The sequence below is a fragment of the Bufo bufo genome, chromosome 10 (genome assembly GCF_905171765.1).
Source record: "Bufo bufo chromosome 10, aBufBuf1.1, whole genome shotgun sequence".
NCBI lineage: Eukaryota > Metazoa > Chordata > Amphibia > Anura > Bufonidae > Bufo > Bufo bufo.
The window spans coordinates 148,294,333-148,318,157 of NC_053398.1; the positions used below are offsets into that span (position 1 = coordinate 148,294,333).

Consider the following 23,825-nt stretch of genomic DNA (forward strand, 5'->3'; position numbering starts at 1 on the left):
AAGGGCGCCTGTGGGAGCCGGCACAGCTATATGTACCACCTCATCAAGGGCGCCTGTGGGAGCCCGCACAGCTATAGGTGCCACCTCATCAAGGGCGCCTGTGGGAGCCGGCACAGCTATATGTACCACCTCATCAAGGGCGCCTGTGGGAGCCCGCACAGCTATAGGTGCCACCTCATCAAGGGCGCCTGTGGGAGCCGGCACAGCTATATGTACCACCTCATCAAGGGCACCTGTGGGAGCCCGCACAGCTATAGGTGCCACCTCATCAAGGGCGCCTGTGGGAGTCCGCACAGCTATATGTACCACCTCATCAAGGGCGCGGGGCACAGCTATATGTACCACCTCATCAAGGGCACCTGTGGGAGCCGGCACAGCTATATGTACCACCTCATCAAGGGCGCCTGTGGGAGCCGACACAGCTATATGTACCACCTCATCAAGGTCACCTGTGGGAGTCCGCACAGCTATATGTACCACCTCATCAAGGGCGCCTGTGGGAGCCGGCACAGCTATAGGTGCCACCTCATCAAGGGAGCCTGTGGGAGTCTGCACAGCTATAGGTACCACCTCATCAAGGGCGCCTGTGGGAGTCCGCACAGCTATATGTACCACCTCATCAAGGGAACCTGTGGGAGCCGGCACAGCTATATGTACCACCTCATCAAGGGCGCCTGTGGGAGCCCGCACAGCTATATGTACCACCTCATCAAGGGAACCTGTGGGAGCCCGCACAGCTATATGTACCACCTCACCAAGGGCACCTGTGGGAGCCGGCACAGCTATATGTACCACCTCATCAAGGCCGCCTGTGGGAGCCCGCACAGCTATATGTACCACCTCATCAAGGTCACCTGTGGGAGTCCGCACAGCTATATGTACCACCTCATCAAGGGCACCTGTGGGAGCCGACACAGCTATATGTACCACCTCACCAAGGGCACCTGTGGGAGCCGGCACAGCTATATGTACCACCTCATCAAGGGCGCCTGTGGGAGCCGGCACAGCTATATGTACCACCTCATCAAGGTCACCTGTGGGAGCCCGCACAGCTATATGTACCACCTCATCAAGGGCACCTGTGGGAGCCGGCACAGCTATAGGTGCCACCTCATCAAGGGCGCCTGTGGGAGCCGGCACAGCTATAGGTGCCACCTCATCAAGGGCACCTGTGGGAGCCGGCACAGCTATATGTACCACCTCATCAAGGGCGCGGGGCACAGCTATATGTACCACCTCATCAAGGTCACCTGTGGATGCCGCACAGCTATAGGTGCCACCTCATCAAGGGCGCGGGGCACAGCTATATGTACCACCTCATCAAGGGCACCTGTGGGAGCCGGCACAGCTATATGTACCACCTCATCAAGGTCACCTGTGGAGCCTGCACAGCTATATGTACCACCTCATCAAGGGCACCTGTGGGAGCCGGCACAGCTATATGTACCACCTCATCAAGGGCGCCTGTGGGAGCCGGCACAGCTATAGGTGCCACCTCATCAAGGGCGCCTGTGGGAGTCTGCACAGCTATATGTACCACCTCATCAAGGGCGCCTGTGGGAGCCGGCACAGCTATATGTACCACCTCATCAAGGGCACCTGTGGGAGCCGGCACAGCTATATGTACCACCTCATCAAGGCCGCCTGTGGGAGCCGGCACAGCTATATGTACCACCTCATCAAGGGTGCCTGTGGGAGCCCGCACAGCTATAGGTGCCACCTCATCAAGGGAGCCTGTGGGAGCCGGCACAGCTATATGTACCACCTAATAGAGGGCACCTGTGGGAGCCCGCACAGCTATATGTACCACCTCATCAAGGGTGCCTGTGGGAGCCCGCACAGCTATAGGTGCCACCTCATCAAGGGAGCCTGTGGGACCCCGCACAGCTATATGTACCACCTAATAGAGGGCACCTGTGGGAGCCCGCACAGCTATATGTACCACCTCATCAAGGTCACCTGTGGGAGCCGGCACAGCTATAGGTGCCACCTCATCAAGGGTGCCTGTGGGAGCCGGCACAGCTATATGTACCACCTCATCAAGGGCGCCTGTGGGAGCCCGCACAGCTATATGTACCACCTCATCAAGGGCGCCTGTGGGAGCCGGCACAGCTATAGGTGCCACCTCATCAAGGGCGCCTGTGGGAGTCTGCACAGCTATATGTACCACCTCATCAAGGGCGCCTGTGGGAGCCGGCACAGCTATATGTACCACCTCATCAAGGGCACCTGTGGGAGCCGGCACAGCTATATGTACCACCTCATCAAGGCCGCCTGTGGGAGCCGGCACAGCTATATGTACCACCTCATCAAGGGTGCCTGTGGGAGCCCGCACAGCTATAGGTGCCACCTCATCAAGGGAGCCTGTGGGAGCCGGCACAGCTATATGTACCACCTAATAGAGGGCACCTGTGGGAGCCCGCACAGCTATATGTACCACCTCATCAAGGGTGCCTGTGGGAGCCCGCACAGCTATAGGTGCCACCTCATCAAGGGAGCCTGTGGGACCCCGCACAGCTATATGTACCACCTAATAGAGGGCACCTGTGGGAGCCCGCACAGCTATATGTACCACCTCATCAAGGTCACCTGTGGGAGCCGGCACAGCTATAGGTGCCACCTCATCAAGGGTGCCTGTGGGAGCCGGCACAGCTATATGTACCACCTCATCAAGGGCGCCTGTGGGAGCCCGCACAGCTATATGTACCACCTCATCAAGGGTGCCTGTGGGAGCCCGCACAGCTATAGGTGCCACCTCATCAAGGGCGCCTGTGGGAGCCGGCACAGCTATAGGTACCACCTCATCAAGGGCGCCTGTGGGAGCCGGCACAGCTATAGGTGCCACCTCATCAAGGGCACCTGTGGGAGCCGGCACAGCTATAGGTACCACCTCATCAAGGGCGCCTGTGGGAGCCCGCACAGCTATAGGTACCACCTCATCAAGGGCGCCTGTGGGAGCCGGCACAGCTATATGTACCACCTCATCAAGGGCGCCTGTGGGAGCCGGCACAGCTATATGTACCACCTCATCATGGGCGCCTGTGGGAGCCGGCACAGCTATATGTACCACCTCATCAAGGCCGCCTGTGGGAGCCGGCACAGCTATATGTACCACCTCATCAAGGGCGCCTGTGGGAGCCGGCACAGCTATATGTACCACCTCATCAAGGGAGCCGGCACAGCTATATGTACCACCTCACCAAGGGAACCTGTGGGAGCCGGCACAGCTATATGTACCACCTCATCAAGGGCACCTGTGGGAGCCGGCACAGCTATATGTACCACCTCATCAAGGGAGCCTGTGGGAGCCCGCACAGCTATATGTACCACCTCATCAAGGGCGCCTGTGGGAGCCGGCACAGCTATAGGTGCCACCTCATCAAGGGCGCCTGTGGGAGCCGGCACAGCTATAGGTGCCACCTCATCAAGGGCGCCTGTGGGAGCCGGCACAGCTATAGGTGCCACCTCATCAAGGGCGCGGGGCACAGCTATATGTACCACCTCATCAAGGCCGCCTGTGGAGCCCGCACAGCTATATGTACCACCTAATCAAGGGCGCCTGTGGGAGTCTGCACAGCTATATGTACCACCTCATCAAGGGTGCCTGTGGGAGCCGGCACAGCTATAGGTGCCACCTCATCAAGGGCGCCTGTGGGAGCCGGCACAGCTATAGGTACCACCTCATCAAGGCCGCCTGTGGAGCCCGCACAGCTATATGTACCACCTCATCAAGGGCGCCTGTGGGAGTCTGCACAGCTATATGTACCACCTCATCAAGGGTGCCTGTGGGAGCCGGCACAGCTATAGGTGCCACCTCATCAAGGGCGCCTGTGGGAGCCGGCACAGCTATAGGTGCCACCTCATCAAGGGCGCCTGTGGGAGCCGGCACAGCTATAGGTGCCACCTCATCAAGGGCGCCTGTGGGAGCCGGCACAGCTATAGGTGCCACCTCATCAAGGGCGCCTGTGGGAGCCCGCACAGCTATAGGTGCCACCTCATCAAGGGCGCGGGGCACAGCTATATGTACCACCTCATCAAGGGCGCCTGTGGGAGCCGGCACAGCTATATGTACCACCTCATCAAGGTCACCTGTGGGAGCCGGCACAGCTATAGGTGCCACCTCACCAAGGGCGCCTGTGGGAGCCGGCACAGCTATATGTACCACCTAATCAAGGGCACCTGTGGGAGCCGGCACAGCTATATGTACCACCTCATCAAGGGCACCTGTGGGAGCCGGCACAGCTATATGTACCACCTCACCAAGGGCACCTGTGGGAGCCCGCACAGCTATAGGTGCCACCTCATCAAGGGCACCTGTGGGAGCCGGCACAGCTATATGTACCACCTCACCAAGGGCACCTGTGGGAGCCCGCACAGCTATAGGTGCCACCTCACCAAGGGCACCTGTGGGAGCCCGCACAGCTATATGTACCACCTCACCAAGGGCGCCTGTGGGAGCCCGCACAGCTATATGTACCACCTCACCAAGGGCGCCTGTGGGAGCCCGCACAGCTATATGTACCACCTCATCAAGGGCACCTGTGGGAGCCGGCACAGCTATATGTACCACCTAATCAAGGGCACCTGTGGGAGCCCGCACACCTATATGTACCACCTCATCAAGGGCACCTGTGGGAGCCCGCACACCTATATGTACCACCTCACCAAGGGCGCCTGTGGTATAGGTGGCTCAGAAGTGCACAGAAATGCTGCTCCCCAGATATTAGGAGCGCATTCACACCTGAAGGTTCCACTCCTGCAAGAACATAAATTTATCAAAAATCACAGAAAAAGAGACAAAACCTCCTGCACAATATGATAACTAAACTGCGGATGTGCATAGCAACATTTATAAAGGGAAAAATCACAGAATATAATGCACAATAGATGCAGACATTATATATGGACTAAGCCCTGACTCTGATCTGATAAAATCCGAGACTCTCAGCCAATATATTTTACAGGGCAGATGCTCTCCTGAATAGAAATGTCCAACGGCATAGATAGGTTTAGAGTAGGACCTGCCTGACTGAGACCACCGTGGCGCGGGTAGGTGGGCACAGAAGTGTTTTGATCAAAATATATTGGCTGAGAGTCTCAGATTTTAACAGATCAGAGGCAGGGCTGTGTCCATATATAATGTCCGCATCTGTTATGTTAGTGCATTACATTCTGTGATTTTTATTTTTATATTGTACCACCTCAACAGAGCCACATACCACAGTCCATTACAAAATACATCCCCAAAAACTTCCCCTGGTCGGCCGTGAGGAGGACTCGGGCATGCCGCCCCCCCCCCCGGAAATTTACCTGTAAGGTCTATGACCAATCTGAACCTGTCTGTACCCCCAGGGCCCAGAAATCCCTGAACAAATGCGACTACAGAGGTCTTCATAACTGTATTATCCACAAGATGCAACAAAGCTTCCCCTGTATATAATACTTCTCCTATGTACAGTACTATAATACTGCCTCCTATGTACAAGAATATAACTACAGTACTATAATACTGCTCCTATGTACAAGAATATAACTGCTATAATACTGCCTCCTATGTACAAGAATATAACTACTATAATACTGCCTCCTATGTACAAGAATATAACTACTATAATACTGCCTCCTATGTACAAGAATATAACTGCTATAATACTGCTCCTATGTACAAGAATATAACTACTATAATACTGCTCCTATGTACAAGAATATAACTACTATAATACTGCCTCCTATGTACAAGAATATAACTACTATAATACTGCCTCCTATGTACAAGAATATAACTGCTATAATACTGCTCCTATGTACAGGAATATAACTACTATAATACTGCTCCTATGTACAAGAATATAACTACTATAATACTGCTCCTATGTACAAGAATATAACTACTATAATACTGCTCCTATGTACAAGAATATAACTACTATAATACTGCCTCCTATGTACAAGAATATAACTGCTATAATACTGCCTCCTATGTACAAGAATATAACTACTATAATACTGCTCCTATGTACAAGAATATAACTACTATAATACTGCTCCTATGTACAAGAATATAACTACTATAATACTGCTCCTATGTACAAGGATATAACTACTATAATACCGCTCCTATGTACAAGAATATAACTACTATAATACCGCCTCCTATGTACAAGAATATAACTACTATAATACCGCCTCCTATATACAAGAATATAACTACTATAATACTGCTCCTATGTACAAGAATATAACTACTATAATACTGCTCCTATGTACAGGAATATAACTACTATAATACTGCTCCTATGTACAAGAATATAACTACTATAATACTGCTCCTATGTACAAGAATATAACTACTATAATACTGCTCCTATGTACAAGAATATAACTACTATAATACCGCCTCCTATATACAAGAATATAACTACTATAATACTGCTCCTATGTACAAGAATATAACTACTATAATACTGCTCCTATGTACAAGAATATAACTACTATAATACTGCTCCTATGTACAGGAATATAACTACTATAATACTGCTCCTATGTACAGGAATATAACTACTATAATACTGCTCCTATGTACAGGAATATAATTACTATAATACTGCTCCTATGTACAGGAATATAACTACTATAATACTGCTCCTATGTACAGGAATATAACTACTATAATACTGCTCCTATGTACAGGAATATAACTACTATAATACTGCCTCCTATGTACAAGAATATAACTACTATAATGCTGCCTCCTATGTACAAGAATATAACTACTATAATACTGCTCCTATGTACAAGAATATACCTACTATAATACTGCTCCTATGTACAGGAATATAACTACTATAATACTGCCTCCTGAGTGTCTGTAGATTACAGTAGGTGGGAGAACTCTTGGATCAGTCTTGCTCTGCCGCCCCCAGTGGTGCAGAGCGGTAATGCCGCCCTCCTCCTCACTGCTCCAGCAGCAACTGATCGATGTATGTCAATCTGATTCAGCGCCCCGCCACCCGCCGCACATGTGCTACAGATAATGTGTGACTGCTGAAAAAGGTCTATTCAGACCGAAACGTTTGGTCAAGGGTTTATGTTATTTCTTTTCGATGTAAAATATTGGGCAACTGGATCATGAAACCACTGTGTGAATAAATATGTTCTTTTGAAACGCAAAACCTGGCAATCTGTGGGCCTCAATTTCCATTACATAGATTGTGGCTAATTCTAGCCCTTGACGGGAACCGGGAGAAATAATAAAGTGCGGTTCTCCATTTCTCCACAACAATCTGACAGTACTATCTCTATATGTTACATGGTACATGTGTGTATATACTGGCTCTGTATGGTATGTGTGTGTATGTATGTGTGTATGTATATATATATATATATATATATATACACACACAGGCTTTGTATGGTACATGTGTACAGTACAGATCAAAAGTTTGGACACACCTTCTCATTCAAAGAGTTTTCTTTATTTTCATGACTATGAAGGCATCAAAACTATGAATTAACACATGTGGAATTATATACATAACAAACAAGTGTGAAACAACTGAAAATATGTCATATTCTAGGTTCTTCAAAGTAGCCACCTTTTGCTTTGATTACTGCTTTGCACACTCTTGGCATTCTCTTGATTGACTTCAAGAGGTAGTCCCCTGAAATGGTTTTCCAACAGTCTTGAAGGAGTTCCCAGAGATGCTTAGAACTTGTTGGCCCTTTTGCCTTCACTCTGCGGTCCAGCTCACCCCAAACCATCTCGATTGGGTTCAGGTCCGGTGACTGTGGAGGCCAGGTCATCTGGCGCGGCACCCCATCACTCTCCTTCATAGTCAAATAGCCCTTACTTTCAAAGTTTTCCCAATTTTTCGGCTGACTGACTGACCTTCATTTCTTAAAGTAATGATGGCCACTCGTTTTTCTTTACTTAGCTGCTTTTTTCTTGCCATAATACAAATTCTAACAGTCTATTCAGTAGGACTATCAGCTGTGTATCCACCTGACTTCTCCTCAACGCCACTGATGGTCCCAACCCCATTTATAAGGCAAGAGATCCCACTTATTAAACCTGACAGGGCACACCTGTGAAGGGAAGACCATTTCAGGGGACGACCTCTTGAAGCTCATCAAGAGAATGCCAAGAGTGTGCAAAGCAGTAATCAAAGCAAAAGGTGGCTACTTTGAAGAACCTAGAATATGACATATTTTCAGTTGTTTCACACTTGTTTGTTATGTATATAATTCCACATGTGTTAATTCATAGTTTTGATGCCTTCATAGTCATGAAAATAAAGAAAACTCTTTGAATGAGAAGGTGTGTCCAAACTGCAGGGTCTGTACTGTATATACACATGCTTTGTATGGTACATGTGTGTGTATATTTTTTTCAGTTTGTATATATAGAGATACCTGGAGATGTATAAACTCCAATTTAAATGTGTCTGTTCTCCATTTCGGGGCACCTGCGAGGCCCGGGCCCTATGAGCCAGTCCTGAGCAGGACTCGCAGCCTCCTCCCTCCTCCCTTTGTCAGTATGGTTCCATGCTGGAGGTAACTGGTGAGTTGTCTGAGAGTCGGACCTCATGCTCCTGTAATTCGCCCACTGGCCCCTGGTATTGCCCATACGGCACAGGTAGGTGAGTGTTAGGACCCGAGCTACTTGAGATACCTTGGCGCGGTGCCCGGGCTCAGACACGTCCTCTGCAGTAGGGTATGTTGGCTAATCTCTCAATGTTCTCATCAGTTTGAGGGTTCATTAACCCCGCGGGGGGCACCTGACTTTGCTATCATTATATTGTTCCATGTGTAGATACCTTTACTTTGGAGCCCAGGACGCGTCGTCTCGCAGCCCTGGTCGCTGTTCACATTGGGCGGTTCTCGGTCTCAGGTATGGCAGTTTGATACCTGCACATCCTGATTAAAGAGACAGGCGCCCCCAAATCATGTATAATGTCCAGAAGTTACTCAGACGCTGAGCCATCGGAGAAGCGACGAAATAGCAATTCCTCAAGGTGACGGCAGCCTTGTGCTGGCGCCGCGCTGACGTCTGCGCTCCGTCGTTCCTGTCATTGTGACTTCAGTTTCCCAGTTGCTCCAGTTTGATTGGTAATTGCTTGTTGAGCAATCCCTCATGTTTTCTACAAGGCAGTGGGGTGCAGAGCGACGCCCGGCAGATGAGGGGCGAATGGTCAGGGTCTGCGACATGCGGGAGGAGCACGAGTCATTAAAGGGGTCCTCTCACTTCAGCGGACGGCATTTATCATGTAGACGCAGTTAACACAAGGCCCTTCCTAATGTCCGGTCATTCTCCATGTTACTTCCTTTGCTGGATTCATTTTTCCATCACATTAAACACGGCTCATTTAATTAGTTACGACCACCCCACAATCCTGCAGCGGTGGTCGTGCACACTACTGGAAAAAGTGCTGACCCAGGTATCATTGTGACAACCACCAGAAGCCACTCCAGCGCCCCTGGACGCAGTCACCCAGCTTTCCGCAGCATTGATAATGATTAACCCTGACACCCATCATTTTTGGCTGCAGTTCTGCGCCCAGCAGTTGTCGGGCACTTACCTTGCTCAGAAGTATCTCATCTCTCCGTGTAGCGTCTCGCTTCCTCCATGTTGTCGCTACGTAGAGGTCCCCATGCCGGGCAGCAATCTGTGTGGACGCAGATGAGGCGCTCGGCAGATATTGGGAGCTGATCGCCCAGCGGGTCTAAGGTAACGCTCCTGGAGATGGGAGATAAGGGGCCGCAGCTTGGTTTCCTCTTCTGCCTGAAAGTTTATCTTTTATATCGTTTACACTGGAAGGAAGAGCAGGATCTTATCTGGGGTGAAGGGGAGAGCAGGGGACCCACAACCAGGACCGGGTCCGGACAGATTGGGTTTCTGCTTAAACTTGGGAGGTGCCGACGGCCGCACGGAAAATCCACCCTAGGATCAGATATAGCGTGTGTATCTAATCCTGTGTGATACTGTCTGCTGAGCCGCTGTATCTAAGCCTATCCTGTGTGATACTGTCTGCTGAGCTGTGTATCTAATCCTGTGTGATACTGTCTGCTGAGCCGCTGTATCTAAGCCTATCCTGTGTGATACTGTCTGCTGAGCTGCGTATCTAATCCTATCCTGTGTGATACTGTCTGCTGAGCTGTGTATCTAATCCTATCCTGTGTGATACTGTCTGCTGAGCCGTGTATCTAATCCTATCCTGTGTGATACTGTCTGCTGAGCTGCGTATCTAATCCTATCCTGTGTGATACTGTCTGCTGTGTATCTAATCCTGTGTGATACTGTCTGCTGAGCCGCTGTATCTAAGCCTATCCTGTGTGATACTGTCTGCTGAGCTGCGTATCTAATCCTATCCTGTGTGATACTGTCTGCTGAGCTGTGTATCTAATCCTATCCTGTGTGATACAGTCTGCTGAGCTGTGTATCTAATCCTGTCCTGTGTGATACTGTCTGCTGAGCTGTGTATCTAATCCTATCCTGTGTGATACAGTCTGCTGAGCTGTGTATCTAATCCTCTCCTGTGTGATACTGTCTGCTGAGCTGTGTATCTAATCCTATCCTGTGTGATACTGCCTGCTGAGCTGTGTATCTAATCCTGTCCTGTGTGATACTGTCTGCTGAGCTGCGTATCTAATCCTATCCTGTGTGATACTGTCTGCTGAGCTGTGTATCTAATCCTGTGTGATACTGCCTGCTGAGCCGCTGTATCTAAGCCTATCCTGTGTGATACTGTCTGCTGAGCTGTGTATCTAATCCTGTCCTGTGTGATCCTGTCTGCTGAGCCGCTGTATCTAATCCTGTGTGATACTGTCTGCTGAGCCGCTGTATCTAAGCCTATCCTGTGTGATACTGTCTGCTGAGCTGTGTATCTAATCCTATCCTGTGTGATACTGTCTGCTGAGCTGTGTATCTAATCCTCTCCTGTGTGATACAGTCTGCTGAGCTGTGTATCTAATCCTATCCTGTGTGATACTGTCTGCTGAGCTGTGTATCTAATCCTATCCTGTGTGATACTGCCTGCTGAGCTGTGTATCTAATCCTATCCTGTGTGATACTGTCTGCTGAGCTGTGTATCTAATCCTATCCTGTGTGATACTGCCTGCTGAGCTGTGTATCTAATCCTATCCTGTGTGATACTGCCTGCTGAGCTGTGTATCTAATCCTATCCTGTGTGATACTGCCTGCTGAGCTGTGTATCTAATCCTATCCTGTGTGATACAGTCTGCTGAGCTGTGTATCTAATCCTCTCCTGTGTGATACTCCCTGCTGAGCTGTGTATCTAATCCTATCCTATGTGATACCGTCTGCTGAGCTGTGTATCTAATCCCCTCCTGTGTGATACTGCCTGCTGAGCTGTGTATCTAATCCTCTCCTGTGTGATACTGTCTGAGCTGTGTATCTAATCCTATTCTGTGTGATACTGTCTGCTGAGCTGTGTATCTAATCCTGTCCTGTGTGATACTGTCTGCTGAGCTGTGTATCTAATCCTGTCCTGTGTGATACAGTCTGCTGAGCTGTGTATCTAATCCTATATCTTACATTATTATTTAAATATGGCTAAATCCTATTTGCTGAGGATGATGGGAGTATTCATGTAGGTCAGGACTATAGTATTACATGGAAAGGGTTGGTTGGTGAGGATGATGGGAGTGGTAGTTTAGGTTCAGTGACAGCACAGCCTGGATTTCGCACGCGGCGCGGGCGGTGGCGCTGCCCGTCACGGGCGTCTGTCATTACCTGCCGCAGTTACCTGGAGTTCAGCTGTTAATATTAATGGCCGCTGTAAGTGGAGCCGCTTCAGTGCGAGGTGTGAAATGAGCGCGGACGGTGCTGTCAGAGGCGGCGCGGGCGCGGGAGGAGAGCGGGTACACGTGTCCTGCCAGCACCAGACAAAGTGGGGGAGGACAGAGCCGTCATCAGATAGATATGGCAGAGCCGCCCTGCGCTGCAGCGTACGCAGGGGCCGAACGAGCGCCACCGCCATAATTACCACAAACGCCAGTTTATGCTGCGGACGTCCACCACGGATTTCATGCTTAGCTCCGCACTTTTGCCGACATAGTATCCGTAACTCCAGGAGGGGGCCCCGGCCGTGACCTCAGCCAGCACGATTGCTTATTTACGTATAGGGGCCCGCCAGCCGCAGGGGCCCGGCGTACCCGCCAGCCTTACTCCCCTGTGCAGCACACAGTACTGGACAGCGCCATAGCCGGGGGGGAATACCCGCCAGCCGCCCCCCCCCCCCCCCCCCTCTCCGCTCATGGCCACAGTGGAGAATAACCGGCTGCTCGGTGCACGGGCTGGAAAGTACCAAAGTCTCTCGGTCTTTAGCTGGCTGTGCATTAACCCTTTCCTTCCACCATACCGTTCTAATGGACAGGATGTATTAACATGCGGGTATGAGACGGTGTGAGCGCGCGGGGTTAACCCTTCAAAGTGCAGGAAAGTAGTGAGTTGATAACTTTGCATAGTGCCAAAGGGCAAATGTCTGCAAACATCCAAAGCCCCCCCTGCTCCAGGGCACAACAGTTATCTGTGGTGTTACATAGGACTGCAGGTGACATCTACTACATTATCTGTACTCAGTTATCACTGTGTTATCTGTGGTGTTACATAGGACTGCAGGTGACATCTACTGCATTATCTGTACTCTGTTATCACTGTGCTATCTGTGGTGTTACATAGGACTGCAGGTGACATCTACTGCATTATCTGTACTCTGTTATCACTGTGCTATCTGTGGTGTTACATAGGACTGCAGGTAACATCTACTACATTATCTGTACTCAGTTATCACTGTGTTATCTGTGGTGTTACATAGGACTGCAGGTGACATCTACTACATTATCTGTACTCAGAGAGTTATCACTGTGTTATCTGTGGTGTTACATAGGACTGCAGGTGACATCTACTGCATTATCTGTACTCTGTTATCACTGTGCTATCTGTGGTGTTACATAGGACTGCAGGTGACATCTACTGCATTATCTGTACTCTGTATTCACTGTGTTATCTGTGGTGTTACATAGGACTGCAGGTGACATCTACTACATTATCTGTACTCAGTTATCACTGTGTTATCTGTGGTGTTACATAGGACTGCAGGTGACATCTACTGCATTATCTGTACTCTGTATTCACTGTGTTATCTGTGGTGTTACATAGGACTGCAGGTGACATCTACTGCATTATCTGTACTCTGTATTCACTGTGTTATCTGTGGTGTTACATAGGACTGCAGGTGACATCTACTACATTATCTGTACTCGGAGAGCTATCACTGTGTTATCTGTGGTGTTACATAGGACTGCAGGTGATATCTACTACATTATCTGTACTCAGAGTTATTACTGTTATCTGTGGTGTTACATAGGACTGCAGGTGACATCTACTACATTATCTGTACTAGGAGAGTTATCACTGTGTTATCTGTGGTGTTACATAGGACTGCAGGTGACATCTACTACATTATCTGTACTCAGAGAGTTATCACTGTGTTATCTGTGGTGTTACATAGGACTGCAGGTGACATCTACTGCATTATCTGTACTCTGTTATCACTGTGCTATCTGGTATGTTACATAGGACTGCAGGTGACATCTACTACATTATCTGTACTCAGTTATCACTGTGAAATCTGGTATGTTACATAGGACTGCAGGTGACATCTACTACATTATCTGTACTCAGTTATCACTGTGCTATCTGTGGTGTTACATAGGACTGCAGGTGACATCTACTGCATTATCTGTACTCTGTTATCACTGTGCTATCTGTGGTGTTACATAGGACTGCAGGTGACATCTACTACATTATCTGTACTCAGTTATCACTGTGTTATCTGTGGTGTTACATAGGACTGCAGGTGACATCTACTGCATTATCTGTACTCTGTATTCACTGTGTTATCTGTGGTGTTACATAGGACTGCAGGTGACATCTACTGCATTATCTGTACTCTGTATTCACTGTGTTATCTGTGGTGTTACATAGGACTGCAGGTGACATCTACTACATTATCTGTACTCAGAGTTATCACTGTGTTATCTGTGGTGTTACATAGGACTGCAGGTGACATCTACTATATTATCTGTACTCAGAGTTATCACTGTGTTATCTGTGCTGTTACATAGGACTGCAGGTGACATCTACTACATTATCTGTACTCGGAGAGCTATCACTGTGTTATCTGTGCTGTTACATAGGACTGCAGGTGACATCTACTACATTATCTGTACTCGGAGAGTTATCACTGTGTTATCTGTGGTGTTACATAGGACTGCAGGTGACATCTACTGCATTATCTGTACTCTGTTATCACTGTGCTATCTGGTATGTTACATAGGACTGCAGGTGACATCTACTACATTATCTGTACTCAGTTATCACTGTGTTATCTGTGGTGTTACATAGGACTGCAGGTGACATCTACTACATTATCTGTACTCAGTTATCACTGTGCTATCTGTGGTGTTACATAGGACTGCAGGTGACATCTACTACATAATCTGTACTCTGTTATCACTGTGTTATCTGGTATGTTACATAGGACTGCAGGTGACATCTACTAAATTATCTGTACTCAGTTATCACTGTGCTATCTGTGGTGTTACATAGGACTGCAGGTGACATCTACTACATTATCTGTACTAAGTTATCACTGTGCTATCTGTGGTGTTACATAGGACTGCAGGTGACATCTACTACATTATCTGTACTCAGTTATCACTGTGCTATCTGTGGTGTTACATAGGACTGCAGGTGACATCTACTGCATTACCTGTACTCGGAGCCTGGGTGTACATATAGTCATATCACATGCAAGAACATTGTATATTTTGTTGGGAATTACGATCTGGCGGTTTTTGCTGTAATGTGGGTTTTCTGAACCGTAGCGCCATTATAGAAAGGCGTTGTCTGATATTTCTTTTCTTTTATTAGACTCGCACCTTTTTCATCGGTACTTACTGCATGGACTTACCTGCTCGTGCCTGTTTTGCAGCGGATTTTTACACTGCTTTTTACGCTTTGTTCAGGTATCCTGACGGCTCTGATACACTGTGACGAGCTGCACATCTGTGCAAGCAGTGCTCCCTCAGAACAGGTTCACAGCATCCAGATTTATGTCTGTTCCAATTCACTGACAGTCAGCAGAGATCCTTGCAGAATGTGATAGTGCTTCATTATTGCATTTAGCAGTGAGTGCCCCGATCATCTGTGCGTCTATGGACAGCGGTACAAATGTCTGATGTATATGACTGACCCCCGACATCATGGGGGGGGGGGGCGCATAGTCGGGAGCCCCCCATAACTCGCCTCCAGGGACCTTCAGAAACAAATCGCTCCTCAGCCGCTCTTCCTGAGCCGACCTTCTGGAGACTGGTGTTATTGTTGGCAGGGAGCCCTCTTCAGCAAAATATCCGACCCCCCCCCCCCCCCAATACAACCGCGAGGACAGCGCCGAGAAATGTCCTGCAGAACAGACCTAGATTGTTTATCCTTATACAAGACGTCTGCGGAGAAGAGCGAGAAGGGGCCGCCCTGCATTATACTACAGAGTGCCGCCTATCTATTCACTAGAGATCAGCGGTGCCATCACTGAGAATGCAGCCTATCCATCACTAGAGATCAGCGGTGACATCACTGAGAATGCCGCCTATCTATTCACTAGAGATCAGCGGTGCCATCACTGAGAATGCAGCCTATCCATTCACTAGAGATCAGCGGTGACATCACTGAGAATGCCGCCTATCCATCACTAGAGATCAGCGGTGACCTCACTGAGAAGGCTGCCTATCCATCACTAGAGATCAGCGGTGACATCACTGAGAATGCAGCCTATCCATCACTAGAGATCAGCGGTGACATCACTGAGAATGCCGCCTATCCATTCACTAGAGATCAGCGGTGACATCACTGAGATCAGCATCTATCCATTCACTAGAGATCAGCAGTGACATCACTGAGAATGCCGCCTATCCATCACTAGAGATAAGCGGTGACATCACTGAGAATGCCGCCTATCCATTCACTAGAGATCAGCGGTGACATCACTGAGAATACCGCCTATCCATTTACTAGAGATCAGCGGTGACATCACTGAGAATGCCGCCTATCCATTTACTAGAGATCAGCGGTGACATCACTGAGAATGCCGCCTATCCATCACTAGAGATCAGTGGTGCCATCACTGAGCATGCCGCCTATCCATCACTAGAGATCAGCGGTGCCATCACTGAGAATGCCGCCCATCACTAGAAATCAGCGGTGCCATCACTGAGCATGCCGCCTATCCATCACTAGAGATCAGCGGTGCCATCACTGAGAATGCCGCCCATCACTAGAGATCAGCGGTGCCATCACTGAGAATGCCGCCCATCACTAGAGATCAGCGGTGACATCACTGAGAATGCAGCCTATCCATCACTAGAGATCAGCGGTGACATCACTGAGAATGCCGCCCATCACTAGAGATCAGCGGTGACATCACTGAGAATGCAGCCTATCCATCACTAGAGATCAGCGGTGCCATCACTGAGAATGCCGCCCATCACTAGAGATCAGCGGTGCCATCACTGAGAATGCCGCCCATCACTAGAGATCAGCGGTGCCATCACTGAGAATGCCGCCTGTCCATCACTAGAGATCAGCGGTGACATCACTGAGAATGCAGCCTATTCATCACTAGAGATCAGCGGTGCCATCACTGGGTTTGTTATTTCGTACGTTTTGTGCCCCTCGGAGAATCCCCGGGTAGTTGGCGGATATTTCTGGCTGGATCCGCGCCCCGCTCCCTCCGCGCAGTCGCCACCTGTGAGGCTGCATTCAGCACATGATCGGTCACGCTGTCCCAGCTGCGCTCCCTTCCAGGATGATGTCACTCCTCGCCCGCTCCTCCACATATTGGGTATCAGGCCGGAGTGGAGATATTTTTAAACCCCCCACTTTACTCTGGCGGCCATTTTTAGAATGCAGATCGCAGACGGGGAGATGCGGCTATAAATACCAGGAGGTTACAAACAGACAGAGGCGGCGGCAGAACTAGAGCGCAAGCAGAAGGTCATGTGACCAAGTCACATGATGCAGTCATCAATGGTAAAGCTCTCGTTGTATTAGGTTTGTAGTGAAATTCCTGTAATCCGGCATCCCATAATCCAGAAGTTCCGGTAATCCAGCGCCAGTTTGCATCGAGTTAGCGCTTGTAGCTGACGATATCTATGGCGTCTGGCTTTTCGGTCAATTATATCTGTGGGGCTCATCCACACAGCACAGTGAGGGGTGGACTTGGGCTGCACCCCTGACACTACAAGGAAGCGGTTTGCAGCTGCTGGCAGAGCTCAGCCGCCACATCTGGCCTGTCAGACACAAACTAAACAAGTCCATGATGAATACAATAGGAGGGGGGCTGCGAAATGTCACAATACTGCCGCTCCCTGGGTGTTAACCCTTCAGGTCCTGGCACTGCATTGTAATGGAGGAGTCACAGGTCAGAGGCTCTAGATCACAGCGCAGAGTATTCACTGTTCATAAACCAGCAGCAACCCAAGGATTACACTGCACAGTACCACTTCTCCTGTCCTGTATATATGGACACTGCACAGTACCACTTCTCCTGTCCTGTATATATGGACACTGCACAGTACCACTTCTCCTGCCCTGTATATATATATACACTGCACAGTACCACTTCTCCTGCCCTGTATATATATACACTGCACAGTAACACTTCTCCTGTGTGTGTGTGTGTGTGTATATATATATATATATATATATATATATATACACACACTGCACAGTACCACTTCTCCTGTCCTGTACTGTATACCCCACTGCTGAAAAAATCTGCAGACCCAAATATGCCATAGGGGCAGAACTACATGTCCCAGCACAATTATATAAAGAACTTAAAACTGCTAAGACGTATATAGAGATATACTGTATATCCAGTCCGTATAGAATTGGAGTCTCTGTGTACATACATTACTGATCCTGAGTTACATCCTGTATTATACTCCAGAGCTGCACTCACTATTCTGCTGGTGCAGTCACTGTGGACATACATTACTTATCCTGTACTGATCCTGAGTTACATCTTGTATTATACTCCAGAGCTGCACTCACTATTCTGCTGGTGCAGTCACTGTGTACATACATTACTTATCCTGTACTGATCCTGCGTTACATCCTGTACTATACTCCAGAGCTGCACTCACTATTCTGCTGGTGCAGTCACTGTGTACATACATTACTTATCCTGTACTGATCCTGAGTTACATCCTGTATTATACTCCAGAGCTGCACTCACTATTCTGCTGGTGCAGTCACTGTGTACATACATTACTTATCCTGTACTGATCCTGAGTTACATTCTGTATTATACTCCAGAGCTGCACTCACTATTCTGCTGGTGCAGTCACTGTGTACATACATTACTTATCCTGTACTGATCCTGAATTACATCCAGTATTATACTCCAGAGCTGCACTCACTATTCTGCTGGTGCAGTCACTGTGTACATACATTACTTATCCTGTACTGATCCTGAGTTACATCCTGTATTATACTCCAGAGCTGCACTCTCTATTCTGCTGGTGCAGTCACTGTGCACATACATTATTTATCCTGTACTGATCCTGAGTTACATCCTGTATTATACTCCAGAGCTGCACTCACTATTCTGCTGGTGCAGTCACTGTGTACATACATTACTTATCCTGTACTGATCCTGAGTTACATCCTGTATTATACTCAAGAGCTGCACTCACTCTTCTGCTGGTGCAGTCACTGTGTACATACTTTACTTATCCTGTATTATACTCCAGAGCTGCGCTCACTATTCTGCTGGTGCAGTCACTGTGTACATACATTACTTATCCTGTACTGATCCTGAGTTACATCCTGTATTATACTCAAGAGCTGCACTCACTCTTCTGCTGGTGCAGTCACTGTGTACATACTTTACTTATCCTGTATTATACTCCAGAGCTGCGCTCACTATTCTGCTGGTGCAGTCACTGTGTACATTCATTACTTATCCTGTACTGATCCTGAGTTACGTCCTGTATTATACCCCAGAGCTGCACTCACTATTCTGCTGGTGCAGTCACTGTGTACATTCATTACTTATCCTGTACTGATCCTGAGTTACATCCTGTATTATACTCCAGAGCTGCACTCACTATTCTGCTGGTGCAGTCACTGTGTACATACATTACTTATCCTGTACTGATCCTGAGTTACATCCTGTATTATACTCCAGAGCTGCACTCACTATTCTGCTGGTGCAGGCACTGTGTACATACATTACTTATCCTGTACTGATCCTGAGTTACATCCTGTATTATACTCCAGAGCTGCACTCACTATTCTGCTGGTGCAGGCACTGTGTACATACATTACTGATCATGAACCCTTCATGTTCCTCCTTATGATGTAATATAAATCTTCTAAGGATCCTGTAATCTGTTGGCGGTTACAATGTATCACGGAGGTTCGGGGTAGAGATGAGAACTGTATAGATGAAGTGTTGGTTTTCTATGTGATTTGCTTCTCAGCGTTTTGTTGGAGCGATTACCAATAAGCAATTTCTTTATCTTTTCGCTTTTACAATACCTGCACATAAATGGCCGGAAAACCTAAAAAGAGACATTTGTGATGTACTCCCATCATTTGCTGAGGAGAAGACACTGAGAGTAGATATAAAACCAGGTTGTTGCTGCACTGTAGTCTGAGTAGTCGGGACGCCCCCTGACAACTGTACATGGCAGATATGGTTGTGTCCGGACAGTGGCATTGCTAGGGCTGGTGTCACCCGGTGCGGTAGAAAATGGTGTCACCCCCCCGAAGCAATAATTTTTTAGCCATATATCGGGGCTATGGGGGTGCTACTGCCGTAGGGGGGCATCCGTTAGCTCAGCAGACCCCCCCAAAGCTTAGAGCCCCAGCACCCCCTTTCCCCCTTGCTGGCAGCAGCTCACCTAGGTCAAGTGCACTCCACTTTCGCTGGCTGGCTGACCGAGACACCAAATGCTGTTCAATTTCTTCTGGTGACAGCTTCTTTGTGTGGTCATTGTGTTCTGACCTGTGCGGACGAGTCACATAGGGGTCGTCCATCAAGCTCCGCCCTGCCTCTGCGGCACTGCTGACGTCCCTTCACGTCCTTCACTGTGCCTGCTGACCGACCCAAGCGGTAACGGGGGGAGGGGGGGTTGGATAGTAAACAGACCGCTGAAGTGGGGGGGGCTAAGCAGATGGCCTAGTGCCGGCAGCCTATCAGAGGAACAGGGAAGGGACACGCCTCTCCCTCCCCTGCCCCGCCGCAGCATCCATCTGTATCGCTGTCCTGAGGACGGCGATACAGAAGACTATGGAGATGAGCGCTTCCACAATGGAAGCGCTCATCTCCCTGTGCCCTGCCGCAGCCGCCATCAGACTGGTGTCACCCCATCACTGGTGTCACCCGGTGCGGCCCGCACCCCTCGCACCCCCCTCGCAACACCACTGTGTCCGGATTACTGAGCCGACCTGCAGTTCAGCAAGGGCTTGGTTCTCGGTCAGCTCTCTGGGTCTGAGGAGGTTTGACCCCCCCCCCCCCCTCCATCATCACAAACTGATGGTCTGTGCAACTGTGTGCATGATGAGGGTCCTATCCCCAAAGGTCCTGCAGCACGGACTGGAGCCTCCGCTCTCCTGTCATGCTTTAGGGCTCATGCACATGACCGTATGGCTTTTTCAGTATTTTGCGGTCTGCAAAAAAACAGATTCGCAAAAAATACGGATGACATCCGTGTGCATTCCATTTTTTGCAGTACGGAACAGCTGGCCCCTAATAGAACCGCAGTATCCTTGTCCGTTATGCGGACAATAATAGGACATGTTCTATCTTTGAATGAAAATAAGGAAAAGAAAGGCATATGGAATACCTTCCGTTTGTTTTTGTTGATCCATTGAAATGAATAGTTCGGTATACGGTCCGTATACAGAACGCAAAAAACGGAACGGAAACACTGCACGATGCATCTGGGTAACTGTGCAAAAATTGACGTAAGGTTTCCATTACCCCCCCCCCCCCCCCCCCCCCCCCCCCCCCCCATTTCATGCACTTGTGTCTCTGACCCTTGAAGACCAGGGAATGGACGTTATCAGTCGTATCTATGTGAAGGTGAAATACGTTATTCTCTTCTGCAGGTAGCATCATGTGGCATTTGGGGCTCATCCCAGTAGTCGTCCATCTGACCCCCACATCCCTGTGTTCAGGCAGCTGGTTTAGGGCTCTTGCTCTTTAGGGCCCGAATGTGATGCTCATAGTAAACGCATGGCATCCGGGCTGAATCTTCACATATCATAACTGCACGTTCTGTATTGTGCGTTTTTCACGCCGCTCTGGTTCCATAGAAATGAATGGGGCTTGTGTGAATAACGGAAGGCGTCTGGTCTGGCGCCCCCTCCTCTCTGCAGAATATCTGGGGCCCCCTCCTCTCTGCAGAATATCTGGCGCCCCCTCCTCTCTGCAGAATATCTGGGGCCCCCTCCTCTCTGCAGAATATCTGGGGCCCCCTCCTCTCTGCCGAATATCTGGGGCCCCCTCCCCTCTGCCGAATATCTGGGGCCCCCTCCCCTCTGCCGAATATCTGGGGCCCCCTCCCCTCTGCCGAATATCTGGGGCCCCCTCCCCTCTGCCGAATATCTGGGGCCCCCTCCCCTCTGCCGAATATCTGGGGCCCCCTCCCCTCTGCCGAATATCTGGGGCCCCCTCCTCTCTGCCGAATATCTGGGGCCCCCTCCTCTCTGCCGAATATCTGGGGCCCCCTCCCCTCTGCCGAATATCTGGGGCCCCCTCCCCTCTGCCGAATATCTGGGGCCCCCTCCCCTCTGCCGAATATCTGGGGCCCCCTCCTCTCTGCCGAATATCTGGGGCCCCCTCCCCTCTGCCGAATATCTGGGGCCCCCTCCCCTCTGCCGAATATCTGGGGCCCCCTCCCCTCTGCCGAATATCTGGGGCCCCCTCCTCTCTGCCGAATATCTGGGGCCCCCTCCCCTCTGCCGAATATCTGGGGCCCCCTCCCCTCTGCCGAATATCTGGGGCCCCCTCCCCTCTGCCGAATATCTGGGGCCCCCTCCCCTCTGCCGAATATCTGGGGCCCCCTCCTCTCTGCCGAATATCTGGGGCTCCCTCCCCTCTGCCGAATATCTGGGGCTCCCTCCCCTCTGCCGAATATCTGGGGCTCCCTCCCCTCTGCCGAATATCTGGGGCTCCCTCCCCTCTGCCGAATATCTGGGGCCCCCTCCTCTCTGCGGAATATCTGGGGCCCCCTCCTCTCTGCGGAATATCTGGGGATGTTCACCAATGTTAATAGCACCATTTGCTGTTTGGATTCGCCCGCGTCGTGAGACGCTTTTTCGGGCTCCGCTCCTCTCGAAGAGCCTGATTCCGGCTGGCAGGAAGTCTTCGGAGCCTGGCGGCCTCCCAGGGTCTATTCCCAGCAGGAGATTATCACCTCCACTGAAGGCCAATGGGCAAAACAGATGTTTTCTTGCACATGCAGGAGCCATCCCCGGGCGCAGACGGAGCTGGGAGAAAGGGGCGACATTCCTCAGATTCCCACACACCCAGCACAAATCTCTCCTGTCCTCAAAGTTTGTTACAATGTATCAGTTTGGAGTCCAGTCTCTTTCTACAGTAGAGCAGCGATCCCCAACCTGAGCCTCTCCAGCTGCCATTCCATGCCGCGATAGCCTGCGCCTGAGAGTTGTAGTTCTGCAACAGCTGGGGATCCTTGTCATAAACAATTATCTAGACGAAATACAATAGTAGCAAATCCTCAGCTGTGGGAAGCATTAGGCAAAGATGAATGAAAATTAGAATGTTTCCACTCATTGACAGCAAGTGGAGATCTTGAATGTGTTGAAAAACTGAAGCCCCAATGTCTATTAGAAAGTTGCAGAACATGCTGGGGCATATTCTAACTTTATGATGGAAGGGGGTCCCCACTGATCCTGAGATTTAGCCATGCGACCCCCGTACCCTGATTTTCCCTGTACAGCGCTGCTCCCCATTGATTTGAATGGAGCAGTGCGGCCGTTTCCCTGCACAGTGAATGTTGGGGCTTCATTTTCGGGATAGGAGGAAAATGTCAAATTCCGGCAGCACACGTGTGCAAGCGTTAGTACGGATCCGGCAGGCTGTTCCCCTCCCGGACAACCCTAACGCCAGTGTGAAAGAAGCTGTACCCTATTACCTATACTAGTACTGACAACCCTCACATGCAGAGGGCCCCACAGCTGTCTACAGGAGGGGACTGGTATTTGCGGTCCCCTTTTGTCCTGGGTCTCTGCTGCCACCTAGTGGACAAACTAAAGGATCTGCCTGATCTGGTGATACAATGTGACACAAGGAGTCAAGAGAAGTAAATGAGAAGTGAAAAGCGCAGAATTAGGATGTGGAGCGAATATAAACCCAGCAAAAAGATGCACAAAATCATTCCGAGGATAGCACAACGTAATAATGATCTAGTTCTAGTACATTAGGAACTAAGTGGTTCAAGATACGTGCCAGTCAGCTGCCCAATACCAGGTGCACCAAGGAGCAAGGTCTATGGGAAGGACTGGTCCAGAGGAATAATACAGAATAAGCAAACGGTCTGTGTCTATTATGTGAGGCAAATTCAAGATCTGAGGTTCCTGTAAGTGAATGTGTAAAACTATTCTCCATACATCCAGAAGCTGAAAGTAGGTATTTACCTATTACTTTCCACAGCTGAGGGTTTGGTGCCATTGCATCCCATTTAAATAACCCTCTGTAGCCTGAATT

At 49.5% G+C, this 23,825-nt stretch overlaps 1 protein-coding gene across 1 annotated transcript; it reads right to left on the minus strand.

The window, feature by feature from the left end:
* Positions 1 to 1,348: 1,348 nt before the first annotated feature.
* On the minus strand, positions 1,349 to 22,740 carry LOC120980102 (flocculation protein FLO11-like). The gene is made up of 4 exons (XM_040408974.1): positions 22,715 to 22,740; positions 4,666 to 4,756; positions 1,915 to 2,395; positions 1,349 to 1,509 (listed from the first exon to the last, which is right to left on the minus strand). The coding sequence occupies exons 1-4, from the start codon at positions 22,738 to 22,740 to the stop codon at positions 1,349 to 1,351; spliced, it is 759 nt and encodes a 252-aa protein (XP_040264908.1).
* Between the last annotated feature and the right edge of the window lie 1,085 nt (positions 22,741 to 23,825).

Coding starts and splice junctions, on each gene's coding strand:
- LOC120980102 (XM_040408974.1), bottom strand. CDS start 22,740: ATGGAATGGCAGCTGGAGAGGCTCAG. Junction 4,757..22,714: donor TGGCAGCTGGAGAGGCTCAG/GTTGGGGATCGC, acceptor ATGTTCTTGCAG/GAGTGGAACCTTCAGGTGTG. Junction 1,510..1,914: donor AGCTGTGCGGGCTCCCACAG/GTGCCCTCTATT, acceptor AGACTCCCACAG/GCGCCCTTGATGAGGTGGCA.